Here is a 15,752-nt window from a genome sequence, read left to right as displayed (position 1 = left end):
CAGAAGACTCTTCGTCAGGCAAACTCAGACATCGGGTTCTACATTTGCCGGAGGGCGGGAAGTCTGCCGCCATTCGGAGCCCAAGCAGGGCCTTCCCCCGCTGATCCCAGGCCTCACATCCACAGACCGACAGTATGATTCAGATAAAGCGCAGAACATGCCTGAGCGTCAGCTAGGAGGCCACACCTCCTGAGGGGCGTCCTCATAGTAGTATGCATGCGTGGAATGTACGGGTGTCAGGTATACATTCCGGACAGTGAATTATGGATTGGTAACAGGGCCCTAAGTGGTGGCGCTGTAAATCCACGTCACTCATGGAGTACCGCTCAAGGGATTTATGCTGTTTTTTTAGGTCTAGGAAGCTGCGTTACAGCCGGGATTTGCAGTCCTGGTCCTTCTAGCCTGAGGAGGCCTCAGTCTCTACCACCAGGAGAAGAACGGCTTCCGGCTCTGGAAGCTCTGTGTGTACGACTCGCTGGAACTTTTCTGATGGGATCGCGCCGTTTCCACGATTACCGGAGGCATCTGGACCAGCTGCAGGGGAGTCTTGCTGTCTTTAAGAGCCTGAGTTAGGTTTAAGATCTAGAAAACACAGAACATCAGTGAGCAGCATGAAAACAGTCTTCAAAAATGCAAAATACAGTCAAAACAGTGCAGTGCACAGATGTAAGCCCACCTTTACTGTCTCTACAGTTACTGTCAGTACACCGATGAGCACCATGTTGGCTGAGTAGTTTACACCAGCGCTGTGGAGTCGGAGCAATTTTGGGTACCTGGAGTCGGTGGTTTCAATAAAGTGAGGAGTTGGAGTCGGATGATTTTTGAACCAAAACCAAAGCCTTTGTAAAAATTAGACTAAAGGTGTACACACGCACTACCGGCGGCAACGACGAATCCGTTGAACCCTCCCGCTGGGCGGATGTTCAGCCGACAGCGTGCGCATGCGCTGTCAGTGGACTGATAAGGCTGTTCCAGAACGATCATTCTGAAACAGCCTCATCAGTCCGCCGACAGCGCATACGCACTACTGTCGGCGCCGGATGTAGTGAGTGTGTACGCACCTTAAGTCGGAGGTTTCATAAACTGAGGAGTTGGAGCCTAAAGATTTTTGTACCGACTCCACCGCCCTGGTTAACACTGTTACCTTTGTTGGAGATGCACCAGAAACAGAGCACGTGTTGAGCACATGTTTCTCTACTGATAAGGTAGGGTAGTCTTTTGTTATTGCCGTCTGTGAACCAGTTTATTATCATTATTAATATTTAGTATTTATATAGCGCCAACCTCTTCTGCAGCGATGTACAGAGTATTTTGTATAATATAGCCAATGCAATGGGATTACCTAGGATTTATAATGCTACTGAGCTAAACCCCGTGAGCAAGCACCGGCAGGTGCGAAACAATTGTCTGGAGGATGGGCTCTGTGTGCTAGGTGTCATCTGGACGGGTGAAGTAATATCATGGTGTTACCATTTTTTACACTGCTACATTGTTTTATACACGAACGTGCAATAAATGCTGACTGAAGCGCACTGGTGCCCACGTCTTTTTTTCTCTCAAGAGTGACCGGATTACCTAGGATTAAAGAGGCCTGAAGAATTATTACAATTTATACCGGTAACTTGTGATCTATAGGTGCACCTATATAGCTCCGGGTTTAACCCTATTGCAGTCAAGCTATATTACAAGAGTTCTAATTGATTTGATGTGTGTTGCAGCTAATATTTGGAACTTATAATAATTAATACATTTTGTACTTGCAATACCTGGCTCCCTATATAGTTTAGTAGAGTATTTTGTCTTGTCACTTAAAGGGAACCTGAAGCGAGTAAAATTATTTAAAATAAACACATGAAGTAGCTGCAAATGTATATTACATACTAACCTCACCGTCAGTTCCTCTCAGAAGCTCACCATTTTCCCTCTTACAGTGATCCCTTCCAGTTCTGACAAGATTTTGTCAGTACTGAAATATACCAGTTGCTGTCAGTTATATATCAGCAGCTGTCAGTTACAACTGAATGAGCAAGGTAACGTCCACGTTTCCCTATGGCTAAAGTGGGCGATATTACAGTTTAACAGTGTGCTGACCAGAAAGCTGTTATGGGGTAATGGTCATTTTTAATATGGAGGACAGAGAATTCCATTGATCACAGTGGACAAATGGGACGCAGGAGAGGAGAAAGATTGAGGAGTAGACTACACAGGAGGTGTATGACCTGTGTATGGTTATTTTGACTTTTTATTTTCAGTTCAGGTTCTCTTGAAAGGGAAACTAAACTGAGAGGGATATGCATGTTTCCTTTTAAACTACAGGATCTTCTAAAAAAATTAGCATATTGTGATAAAGTTCATTATTTTCTGTAATGTACTGATAAACATTAGACTTTCATATATTTTAGATTCAAATACACACAACTGAAGTAGTTCCAAGCCTTTTCTTGTTTTAATATTGATGATTTTGGCATACAGCTCATGAAAACCCAAAATTCCTATCTCAAAAAATTAGCATATTTCATCCGACCAATAAAAGAAAAGTGTTTTTAAAACAAAAAAAGTCAACCTTCAAATAATTATGCTTTTATCTACGATTAGGGGGCCTCTTTACAATGTTCTAGTGCATCTTGTACCCCCATACGTGTCCCGTTTGAGGGGTGGAGACAGACCATGCCTGGTGTACAACACAGTGGACACCTGTCCCCCTTTTTTCCCAAGGAGTGCGACCGCATCCAGGTCCTCGGCGACCTCCCCGAGTGGAGTCGGGTTTATTGTCTCCACCTGCTTCCTGCGGTCGGTTGCCCCTCTGCAACCCACCTTTGTGAGTAGATTTTCACTTACTACAATTACCCGATTGTATTGACGTACTGCACCATTGGGCTCCCCGTTTTTGTTCCCTGTGTCCTTTTTCAGAAGGTGTCCTGACACCCACTACCCACTTTATCACAATATGCTAATTTTTGAGAAGATCCTGTATATCTGTTTGACTCTCCTGCTGATCAGTTGGCTGCAGTACTATCTGGATCTCATACCTGAAACAAGCATGCAGCTAATCCAGTCTGACTTCAGTCAGAGCACCTGATCTGCATGCTTGTTGAGGGGCTGTAGCTAAAAGTATTAGAGACACAGGATCAGCAGGAGAGTCAGGCAACTGGTATTATTTTAAAAGGAAAAATCCTTAACCTTCTCAGTTTAGGTTCCCTTTTAGGACCAGAGGCTGCTGGTACAGTAAAACAACGCTTCCCGACAAATCACCACAAAAATCCACCGCTCCGTCCCTGTCGCTGGCTCCACTCTCTGCCGTCTCTATGAAGGCAGACGCTGTGCTCCGGATAGGAGCAGCTTTCATTGGCTCCTGACCCTGTCACTCAATGTAAGCCAATGGGATTGGCTTAGTGATTACAGGGCCAGGAGCCAATGATAACGGCTCCTTCCCGGCTCACAGTGCTCTGCCATCATAGAGACGGCAGGGCGAGCAAATTGCGGCAGGGACAGAGCGGCGAGATCGGTGATGAAAGGCGGGTACGCGCGGTCAATGCGATGTAGAGTTTACGTTCAATCAGGGGCGCAGCACCACCTGCTGGACGTAGATTCGTACTACGTCGGTCCTGATCTGGTTAAAGTGTACCTTACATGGGGCCCCAGCAATAAAATATACATACCTGGGGCTTCCTCCTGCCTGATCGCTCCCACACTGTCCTCTGACTCCCTGTTCACCAGCAATTGGCCCTGTAAAGTCCTGTGGTCCTGGGCCAACTGCACATCCATGTCCCGGCCATATGCTCCTGCCACAATCATGTACTGTGCAGGCGCAGAAGGAACCCAAGGACGGGAGAGAGGCAGAGGAGCACGCCTGGTCGGACTGCACTGACTGTAGGCTTTTCCGGGGTGAGTTGCGGGCGATTGGTCTGTCCGGAGAGAACGGCGTGGGAGTAATTAGGACGGAGGGGGCCGGAGGAAGCCCCAGGTATGTATATTTTATTGCTGTGGCCCCATCTCAGGTGCACTTTAACTGTCCCTCAGAGGAGCGCACAATCTAATTCTACCATAGTCATATGTACAGTATGTATTGTGTGTATTGTATATAGTGTATCATAGTCTAGGGCCAATTTAAAGAGACACTGAAGCGAAAAAAAAAAATATGATATAGTGAATTGGTTGTGTACTATGAATAATTACTAGAAGATTAGCAGCAAAGAAAATATTCTCATACTTTTATTTTCAGGTATAGAGTGTTTTTTCTAACATTGCATCATTCTATAATATGTGCAGATTACACAACACTCAGCATTCAAAATGAGTCTTTCATAGCAGTCTGAACTAATGACCTCTCCTCTAGCAGAGAAAAAGTAAACAGTTCACTTACAGTTGAGATAATAAAAGTCAGATAACAGCCCTCTCCACGACTAGGGACTAACTTAGTCGGAGAGCTTAATGGCTTGTTTGCATAGAGATAACAACTGGAGTTTCTCAACTCTTCCTGTACTGGAAACAATTACACTGATGTATCTGATCTTAATATTTTATTTCTTAAGGCCCATACCCACGTCAGATTTATGGGAACGACCCGTCGTTTGAACGTTCCGTCGTTCGCACGTCAAATCCGGCGTGTGTACAGACTATCTTTCGGGTGATAAGACTGGTTTTAAGCGATCCGCCGGGTGGATCGCTGAAAACCAGTCTTTTCACCCGAAAGATAGTCTGTACACACGCTGGATTTGACGTGCGAACGACGGAACGTTCAAACGACGGGTCGTTCCCAAAAATCCGACGTTTGTATGGGCCTTTAGCTATACTACACATAGAAATCATAATATCATAATTTTTTTTCGCTTCAGTGTCTCTTTAAGGGGAAACCAATTAACTTAACTGTATGTTTTTGGGATGTGGGAGGAAACCAGAGTACCCGGAGGAAACCCACACAGACATGGGGAGAACGTATAAACTCCCTGCAGATAGTGCCCTGACTGGGATTCAAACCTGAGACCCAGCGCTGCAAGGCGAGAGTGCTGACCACTACGCCACTGTAGTGAGAAGTTTCCTCTTTTTGTCCCAACAGGAAGCGGTGTAAGTCTATCCAACCTTATTTTGCAGAGCGAGTTAAAACTCTGGTTATTTTACTGTTCCTCATTCTACCCCCAGTGACCCCCAAAGTTCATTATGGTGCAGAGGTTTACCCAGACGAGAAGAGATAGGAAATAACTTATGGAACAGAGAACAGTGCAACCCAAGTGAGATTACAAAGGGCAAGTTCACACCCTCAGTGTACATACAGTTATTCTGGCATAGGCAGGTCACTGACTCTTCAGAGGAGCTCACAATCTAATCCTACCATAGTCTAATGTCCTACCATATTGTTATTATACATTTATATAACACTGACACCTTTTGCAGCACTTTACAGAGTACGTAGTCATGTCACTGACTGTCTTCAGAGGCGCTCACAATCTAATCCTACCATGCTCATAGTCTAATGTCCTACCATATTACTATTATGTATTTATATAGCACTGACATCTCCTGCAGCACATTACAGAGTACATAGTCATGTCACTGACTGTCCTCAGAGGAGCTCACACTCTAATCCTACCAAAGTCATAGTGTAATGTCCTACCATATTATTATTATGTATTTATATAGCACTGACATCTCCTGCAGCACATTACAGAGTACATAGTCATGTCACTGACTGTCCTCAGAGGAGCTCACACTCTAATCCTACCATAGTCATAGTCCGCAGAACTGCACCGACAGCACTAAAGAGGTCACCACCAGTAATACATTTCAGAATATAAAATCAGGGTGAGGAATGGTTGTACAATTGGAAAGCAATGACAAGCAGTCATGTGTTATGCATGTGGCTGATCACATGTCGTCCTGATGACTGTGCCATTGCTCTAGCAGCGTGATGTGCAGGATGTATAATAGTCACACTGGTGTCACGGTCTGTATCTCTGGGCAGTCTCGCTATACTCAGGCCTGGAAAGCTACCCATGACCCTGGCTGTCAGGAGGCTGCAGAGATCAGATAAGTTCCCTTCCACACAGGAAGTACGGGATTAATGGCTGACAATACCAAGAAACACTGCTGATTAGACAGAACAAAAAAGCAGCAGAAAATCCTTGGACACGGAAATCAGTCACCAACTGCCACACTGGGGTGCATGCAGGGCTGTGGAGTCGGTACAAAACTCCTCCAACTCCTTAGTTTCTGATTCCAGCACGGTGGCATAGTGGTGAATGCTCTCGCCTTGCAGCGCTGGGTCTCCAGAATCCCAGTCAGGACATTATCTGCATGGAGTTTGTATGTTCTCCCTGTGTCTGTGTGGGTTTCCTCCGGGCACTCCAGTTTCCTCCCACATCCCAAAAACATACAGATAAGTTAATTGGCTTCCCCCTAAATTGGCCCTAGACTACGATACATACACTATATGTAGTGTCGTTTGTCTACTATGTCTATTACTTAATAAAGGCTTCAATTACATGTGGAACATTAAGCGGAACTCCACTTCTTCTACAGTCTGTCTATTGGGGATTGAGTCACCTGGTTCCAGCTCTGTTCCCAGCGGAAGGCAGAGCGGGCTTCACCTTCAACTGATACATACACTACACAATACATACATAGACATGTGACTATGGTAGGGATTAGATTGTGAGCCCCTCTGAGGGACAGTAAGTGACATGACTATACACTGTACAGCTGCGTAGTATGTCAGAGCTATATAAATACTAAATAATGATAAAAAATAAGAACGCCGACTCAGACTCCTGTAATTTGCATATTACAATCTTGTTGATAAAAAGTATGTAACATAAAAGGCATTTCATCACTGCCAAAGTTGAGGAATGTTAAAGAGACTCTGTAGCAAAACAAGAAAAGCCCTCTGGGAGATACAGTACTTACCTTCAGGAGGGGAAAGCCTCAGGGTCCCAATCAGGCTTCCCCATCCCCTGTAGCTTGGGGGAATCCAGCATTGGCTACCCCGAAATCGCTAGATTGCCAAGATTGCCAAGACTGCAGATGATGGGGGAAGCCTTGTTAGGATCCAGAGTATCCCCCCAAGAAGGGGGTTTAATGGTACAGGTTTTCTTTTAAGCTACATTAAGAATCATCTGCTTCTGGGAAAAAAAATAAAAATAACTCCTGGCCAGGAAGCTGACACTCTACCGGTAAATCACCAATGTGAATGCTCCAGCATGTCATCTGTATAATGAGATTCCCTGGAGCCCCATATCAGGCAAAAAATTAGGAGGCCAGCTTGGGAGTACATTTGAAATCGGCGCAGGAGACTTGGGCGCAGGATAGAGCCGGTATACGGCTGATCCTCCTGCTGCACAAGTCCCGGGCCGTGTTACTATTCCCCCTCCAGGCCGACATGGATAGTGGGGGAATGAAATAATTCGGCTTCCAGCGATTGCTGGAGGCCGAATTATTGTGTTTTATAAGCAACTTCAGCTCCATCTTCTGACAACACCGACGTTACTCACTGAACACTGCAATAGGAGTGATTCCTATTCTAGTCTATGGAGGCGCCGGCTGCGCCCAAATCTAGCAGCGCTGAAAAGCACTGCTCCGCAGCTTGGCCCATTTTTAGAACTTTACTAATAATAATCAGTTTGGATCAGTGGGCCTTATTCAATTCACATTTTTCTACTAAAGGAGTGATTTTTTTTTTTTTTTTACACCTTATCAATAAAATTCCCTGTAAAGGACACCTGTAGCCAAAAAGTTGCATACTCACCTAAGAGGAGGGAAGAAAGAGGGAAGGCTCTGGATGCCGTAGAGGAAAAATGTCAAACAAGGCCCGCGGGCTGAATGCGGCTCTCCTCGCTATATTATATGGCCCTCAAGAGACTGAAAGGTGCATCACTGTAAGCAGTAAATCTGCCTTCCCCTCTAGGGGAGCACACTGGTGTCAGTGTTTCTGGCTAAAACATTGTCAGTTTGAGCCGGGGTGCAGCAACAACCCACGGGACCTGCCAACAAAATTAGCATGTCCTTTGATCCAAACCCCCCATATGAAAAAATACAAACACCTTTCTCCCCCCCGGCACCCTCTCCCCACATTGCAGAGCAGTGCAGGGGAACAGTGTGTAAGGTTTACCTGCTCCAGCGGTGCATCGGGTCTCATTCGTTCTTCCCAGCAGCCGCACCCTCTGTGCTTTCACACCTCCATCTTCTGATCACATGACATGCCTCAGGAGGTAGAGGTATACACCAAACAGCGTGCGACTCTCAGGAAGATCACTGGACACTCAAAGAAGCACTGGGGCGGGTAAGTATTAAACTGCTCCACTGCGCTAGTCTGCAGAATGGGGAGGAGGAGCAGGGATCCATAGCCCCCAGGCCAACCCCCCCTACACACACACACACACACACACACACACCTTATTCTGAGACTTATTTTAAACTGAAAATGAAATTTATCTCCTGGAAGAAAAAGTAAGATGTATACGAGCAAATATCTGTTGGCACTGGAGTCGGGGCAGGAAGGTGGGCGGTACAGGGGTCCTGCAGGCAGCAGTGTGACAGGGATGGGTGGAATTCTGGGTAACTGAACACAGGGAAGAGGAATGTGACGGGCAGGAGATTCTCACCTGTCCTCTCATTACTGCAATCTGCTTGTGGAACTGTCCTCTATCGAAGCCGGGATCCTTCTGCAGGAAGACAAAGCATTACTTGTGATTAGAGGCAGCGAACCGTTACAGCAACATACCTTCCAAACTTTTCAGTTAAAGAGGAAGGAAACTTTAAAGAGGAAATCCAGTGAAAATAAATGTAATAAAGAAAGTGCTTACATTTTTACAATAATTACCGGTATGTAAATGATTTAGTCGGTGTTTGCCCATTGTAAAATCTTTCTTCTCCTGATTTACATTCTGACATTTATCACATGGTGACATTTTTACTGCTGGCAGGTGATGTCACTGGAAGGAGATGATGCTTGCTTTTTTGGCAGTTGGAAACAGCTGTAAACAGCTATTTCCCACAATGCAACGCAGTTCACAGACAGGAAACTGCCAGGACCAGTTTCCTGTGGGAGGGGTTTCACCACAATATCAGCTATACAGAGCCTCCTGACGGTCTATTTGTGAAAAGGAAAAGATTTCTCATGGGAAAGGGGGTATCAGCTACTGATTGGGATGAAGTTCAATTCTTGGTCACGGTTTAACTTTAAGACGCGCCCCTGCCACATCACTAGCCACGCCCAGCCAAACCACACATCACATTAAAAAAAAAAAAAAAAAAAATCATCAGCATTATAGTCCTGTCTATCAGTTTTATTTCATAGTAACTTTTGAAAGAAAGAAATATATTTAAAAAGTGAGAATTAAGTTTAGAGTCCATTTAACACATTTTCAGTAAATAAATACATAGATTACATTGATTTACCCAGATCTGTACATCCTGAGTCCTGAAAGATGGAGAAATGAGGAAGAAAATAGGACAGAGGAGATTGGTTTCCCAAAGAGGGACTGTGTCCCTACAACAGAGGGACAGTTGGGAGCTATGCAGCAACACTCATCTATCTTGTCTACAGGGAGGACTCCGCACAAACAAGCGCAACAGGGCAAAACATGAGCAATATGCAACCAGCACGATGCTAATCAGAGGTCATTTACGTCGTGAAAAGTGTAGTACAGAATTATTTTTTTTTTTTACTTTAGAATAGAACACTGTACAGACAGTTTACAGAAGTCATACTTCATTACATTCACACTTTTCCCTGGATAAAGAAGGGCAGAGTGAAGGGTAGTGGGGGAAATGGCAGCTCCTGCAGCTATTAGAAACCGGGAGAAACTGCAAAAAAAAAAAGCTGCTTGGAATATGGCAGCCTCCATATAACTCTCACTACAGTTGTCCTTTAAAAACTTGCAATGGAGTGCCAGAACACTGGGGGGGGGGGGGGGGGGGAAACAAAGTTGCAGAAATAAAACGCAACACATTACATAACTTCCTGTTCAGAATAGTCTGATGGACAAACCTTAAAAAGTTCATAGAGGTCCTCCTCCAGATCTTTGACGAAGTTGGGATCTGTGATTTTTGGGAGGATGAGTTCTTTGATCTCCTGGGAAAACGGGACTTTGGCTTGCGCTAACCAGGCCCAGTAAAACGGATCTGCGCACAAAGAGACAGGTCTGTTACAGAGTATGTTTCTGAGCGGGTTGTACAGCAGTGGAACAAACGCTCGGTTCAGTGCTCAGATCATTACCTAAATACCAGAGGTCAATGGGGGTATTTAACCCTCCTTGCGGTCTATTAAAAACAGTTTTGTTTTTTGTTTTTTTTAAATCATGTAGCAAGCCTAGGGCTCGCTACATGATAGCCGCTAAGCAGCGGCATCCCCCATCCCGCTTCGATCGCGTCTGGCGATCTGCGATCAGGAAATCCCGACTAGGCGGGATGACGTCACCGACGTCATTGGCAGTCCCGATCCACCCCTCAGTGCTGCCTGCCGCTGATAGGCCAGGCTGCGCAGGGGGTTTGAGGGGGGGCGGCGCGGCGGGTAGCCACGAATCGGCGGCGATCGGTATGCACACGCAGCTAGAGAAGTGCTAGCTGCATGTAGCAAAAAAAAAAAAAATTATGCAAATCGGCCCAGCAGGGCCTGAGAAATCCTCCTGCGCGGCTTACCCCGAACGTAGTTCGGGGTTACCGCCAGGAAGGTTTAGAGTCGTTTAAGAGTGATATACCGCCATTCCAATTAAATGAATGGAATAGTTTTTTTTTTTTTTTTTTTTTTTTAAACTGACGGCAGTCGCTGTCGTACGTGTAAATGTCATGGTAGATCCCGTCTTGTATTGGGCGCTATACATAATGTTCAGTGTCTGCTGCATTTTTGCGGTTGTGTCCGCCCCAGGTGCTCAAAACGAGACAATGATGAGACTCTGGGAACCGTTGCCAGCTGCCTTTCTGCTTGGCCACCAACTGTCCTGCCAGTGTGAACCGTTCAGTTAAACCGATATCACCCAATTAGAAACCACACACATCACAAACCCATGCCAATCTTGCATGGCAGGATCAGATTTAGCCTATTCTCAGTGGTGCTGTGAAGATGCAATCTCATCTGTGGTGCATTTTCAAAAACAGATTACATCTAGCTGGAACAGCACCGCTACAATACACAGGATGTGCGTTCATTGAGGAAAACGGACGAGAAAACGGACATGCAAAAAACGCATTAGGTCCCTTTTTAACCCAAAAAATAGAGGGGCCAGCAGGTGGCAGCAGCTCCACAGATTTGAATCTGTCTGCAGTGAGAGGGCAGCTAATAGATGATCAGATTTGGTCAGAGAGGGATCTGCCTGATGGTCGATCTGGTGGCCATCTAACATTGTATGGCAACCTTTACTATCAGTGAAGTCACTAAGCACCCTGCACAAGACAAACACTCACAGGCTCTCCAAGAATCCGGATGTTTTAAGGGGAAGGCCAGACCGTTGTCGATAGCGGCAATCTTGATGACCGGTTCTCTTACTAACACCCAGTCGGAGTCCTGCGGAGACAGTACATAATGATTGCAGCTGCACCACAGGGACCAGCGTCCCAATACACATAGGAGGTCACATGGCTATACTCACCTTGGATGCTGCATTCTCCATAGGATAGTCATACTTTATCAGCCAATTATCATTACCCCGATCTGTGGAAACACAACGCCAATATGGGAAGGAATTATTACACAAACGCACCACATAGATCACACTAAGACAAAGCAGGACGCAAGTCAGTCTCCAAAATGTCCATTTACTATGCAAGCAAGCCGAGGGATTTATAGGATTAGGCCATAATAGTGACACTGAAGTGACAAAAAACTAATGATATAATGAATTGGTTGTGTCGTACGGATAATAGAACATTAGTGGCAAAGAAAATAGTGTTATTTTTATTTTCAGGTATACACTCAGCATTTTTAATTTCACAGAGCAGGCTAGTGACTCTGAACCTTCTCTGCAGAAAAACCATAAACAAAGAAAAAACAATGAGAGACAGTTGAGATAAGAGCTTCAAAAGACAGTGCTGTCCACGACTTTATAATGTTGCTGAGCTCACAGAAGCTCTTTTGCATAGATAACAACTAAAGTTTAATAACTCTTTCTGTACTGGTTTAAACAAGGACTCTAACTTCTTGTGCTGGTACGATGGGTTGTAAATGCCACAATTCTTTTAATTTAAATGTTTCTATCTTTTCATTCATTTTTGTGCCATATGCTGTGTAAGATGGAATTCACTGTCACTATTCATTTTATTTGCTTTCAGGTGCTGGCTTTAAATGCCACAATTCTCTTAAGCTTAGAATTAATGGTGCATGTAACCAGGCCAGTCACCATTTGAATTCGGAATTTACCATGTCTCCCCATCACCAGAGTCTGCTTTATGTCATGTTGAGGATTCTATTGATCTTATCAATTTAGATAGGATGCCTGGGAAAGCCTCCTCAGTAACAGTTAAGGCATCTAATTACATTTATGTTTGCTAAAGAATGTTTCTCCTCTGTATGTCAGTGTATATAAGCTGTGTTTTTCAGTTCTGGTCAGGAACCAGTCCGACGAAGGCTTTTTATAAGTCGAAAGCTCACTTTTTATCCATCTCTAAGTTAGCCAATAAATGGTATCATCCTGATTCAAAACTTCTTCTAATATGGTTTCCAGTACAGGACTTATATCTCTGCTCCTAATGTTTTATTTATTTCTTAGCTGTACTACACATACAAATCATCATAAGTTTATTTTCACTTCAGATTCCCTTTAAAACGTTCCGTTAAGGGATACAATAGACAACAGCCTTCAGATTAGTTGCAATTGTTCAAATCACTTCACAAGATAGAATCTGTAGGAAAAATCATACCGTTAAAGGGCACCTTAAAACTTCCTTTTATTCTGTTATTCCTCCACAGTTCTGGTATCAATGTCAGACTATCACTACGGTAGGAATGATCTTTGTGGTGATGGAATATCTGAATAATCATACCTGTATTTCGGATAATGTAATCCAGGACCACCAGTCTCTCAAACTGTAACTGGAGCTGTCGGTTTGTGTTTTCTGGGAGGGGCTCCGCCTCAAACCTCCGCAGCCAATAGTCAGCATCTTTGTAACCTTTCACAAACAGCTGGAAGGAGCCAACCTGGAGAAAAAAATTCAATACAATGTAGGAGACATGCTGGATGCAATCATCAGTTTTCACAGCCATTAAAACACACCTGAAGTGAGGGGGATATGGAAGCTGCCATATTTACTTCCTGTTAAACAATACCAGTTGCCTGGTGAGCTCTTTGGCTGCAGTAGTGTCTGAATCACACACCTGAAACAAGCATGCAGCTAATCCAGTCATATTTCAGTAACCTGATTTGCATGCTTGTTCAGGCACTATGGCTAAGTGTATTAGAGGCAGAGGAACGTACTCTGAAAATACACCTGTTCAGACAAGCCTATAATTTGCTATAGGCAGCACTGAAGGCACACTGGCTCACACACTAAACCTTGTGTTTCCTTCCCTTTTGTTTCCTCCCCACTACCCTCTAGATTGTAAGCTCGCAAGGGCAGGGACCTCCTCCTAGTGTTTCCTCCCCACTACCCTCTAGATTGTAAGCTCGCAAGGGCAGGGACCTCCTCCTAGTGTTTCCTCCCCACTACCCTCTAGATTGTAAGCTCGCAAGGGCAGGGACCTCCTCCTAGTGTTTCCTCCCCACTACCCTCTAGATTGTAAGCTCGCAAGGGCAGGGACCTCCTCCTAGTGTTTCCTCCCCACTACCCTCTAGATTGTAAGCTCGCAAGGGCAGGGACCTCCTCCTAGTGTTTCCTCCCCACTACCCTCTAGATTGTAAGCTCGCAAGGGCAGGGACCTCCTCCTAGTGTTTCCTCCCCACTACCCTCTAGATTGTAAGCTCGCAAGGGCAGGGACCTCCTCCTAGTGTTTCCTCCCCACTACCCTCTAGATTGTAAGCTCGCAAGGGCAGGGACCTCCTCCTAGTGTTTCTCATACTGCTGTTATTTTAACATATGTACATGTACCAACCACATATCAACTATGTATGTATCTGTATTTACTCTATTCAATGTCATGACTGTACAGTGTCTTGTATTTCTTATGTATATTTGTTCCCCATTATTTGTTTGTACTATGTACAGCGCTACGGAAGATGTTGGCGCTATATAAATAAAAAATAATAATAATAATAATCAGTCGACAACTGGCATTGCTTGAAAGGAAATAAATATGGCAGCCTCCATATCCCTCTCACTTCAGTTACCCTTTAAAAAGACAACAGTGCCTGCCAATAAAGATCTTGGTCACACGACTGCCGTAACCACCAGTCAGAGAAGATCTTGGTCACATAACTGCCGTAACCACCAGTCAGAGAACATCTTGGTCACATGACTGACGTAACCTCCAGTCAGAGAAGATCTTGGTCACATAACTGCCGTAACCTCCAGTCAGAGAACATCTTGGTCACATGACTGACGTAACCTCCAGTCAGAGAAGATCTTGGTCACATAACTGCCGTAACCACCAGTCAGAGAAGATCTTGGTCACACGACTGCCGTAACCACCAGTCAGAGAAGATCTTGGTCACACGACTGCCGTAACCACCAGTCAGAGAAGATCTTGGTCACAAGTCTGCCGTAACCACCAGTCAGAGAAGATCTTGGTCACATGACTGCCGTAACCACCAGTCAGAGAAGATCTTGGTCACACGACTGCCGTAACCACCAGTCAGAGAAGATCTTGGTCACATAACTGCCGTAACCACCAGTCAGAGAAGATCTTGGTCACATGACTGCCGTAACCACCAGTCAGAGAAGATCTTGGTCACAAGTCTTCCGTAACCACCAGTCAGAGAAGATCTTGGTCACATGACTGCCGTAACCACCAGTCAGAGAAGATCTTGGTCACATAACTGCCGTAACCACCAGTCAGAGAAGATCTTGGTCACATGACTGCCGTAACCACCAGTCAGAGAAGATCTTGGTCACAAGTCTTCCGTAACCACCAGTCAGAGAAGATCTTGGTCACATGACTGCCGTAACCACCAGTCAGAGAAGATCTTGGTCACAAGTCTGCCGTAACCACCAGTCAGAGAAGATCTTGGTCACAAGTCTGCCGTAACCACCAGTCAGAGAAGATCTTGGTCACACGACTGCCGTAACCACCAGTCAGAGAAGATCTTGGTCACACGACTGCCATAACCACCAGTCAGAGAAGATCTTGGTCACCTGACTGCCGTAACCACCAGTCAGAGAAGATCTTGGTCACACGACTGCCATAACCACCAGTCAGAGAAGATCTTGGTCACACGACTGCCATAACCACCAGTCAGAGAAGATCTTGGTCACCTGACTGCCGTAACCACCAGTCAGAGAAGATCTTTAGAGTGTAAGCTTGCAAGGGCAGGGCTCTCTCACCCTTTTGTGTCTTGGAATGTTATTCATTTCATAGCTTGCACTCTGCTATACATGTTATTCGTCATGTTACATCTGTCATTGTAATCCCCAGTTCTGTATTTTGTACCAGGGTCCGTATTTGATGTATATCATTGTCTATATCATTATTTATCCCTTGTTTGTTTTCTTACATTGTACAGCGCCACGGAATATGTTGGTGCTTTATAAATATTATTAGTATTATTAGTCATGACTGCTGTAACCACCAGTCAGAGAAGATGTTGTCACATGACGCCTCCAGAGGTTTCCCACGCTGTCCTCCGGTCCCCTGCTGCTCACCAGGACCCTCCTTTTAACATCAGAGTCATGCT

The 15,752-nt window shown here is 45.0% G+C and overlaps 1 protein-coding gene across 1 annotated transcript in view; it reads right to left on the bottom strand.

Moving 5' to 3' along the window:
* Positions 1-320: 320 nt before the first annotated feature.
* PI4K2A (phosphatidylinositol 4-kinase type 2 alpha) overlaps positions 321-15,752 on the bottom strand; it is a 58,368-nt gene continuing 42,936 nt past the window's right edge. The window contains exons 4-9 of the mRNA XM_068255110.1: positions 12,970-13,123; positions 11,580-11,641; positions 11,395-11,494; positions 9,983-10,116; positions 8,595-8,654; positions 321-582 (exon numbers count right to left, since the gene is read on the bottom strand). Coding sequence (XP_068111211.1) covers positions 421-582; positions 8,595-8,654; positions 9,983-10,116; positions 11,395-11,494; positions 11,580-11,641; positions 12,970-13,123 — 672 coding nt within the window. The 3' untranslated portion in view covers positions 321-420. The remainder of the gene's footprint in view (positions 583-8,594; positions 8,655-9,982; positions 10,117-11,394; positions 11,495-11,579; positions 11,642-12,969; positions 13,124-15,752) is intronic.

The sequence above is a fragment of the Hyperolius riggenbachi genome, chromosome 10, assembly GCF_040937935.1.
Source record: "Hyperolius riggenbachi isolate aHypRig1 chromosome 10, aHypRig1.pri, whole genome shotgun sequence".
NCBI lineage: Eukaryota > Metazoa > Chordata > Amphibia > Anura > Hyperoliidae > Hyperolius > Hyperolius riggenbachi.
Note: the sequence above shows the minus strand (reverse complement) of the source record. Positions and strands in the feature narration are given on the sequence as shown.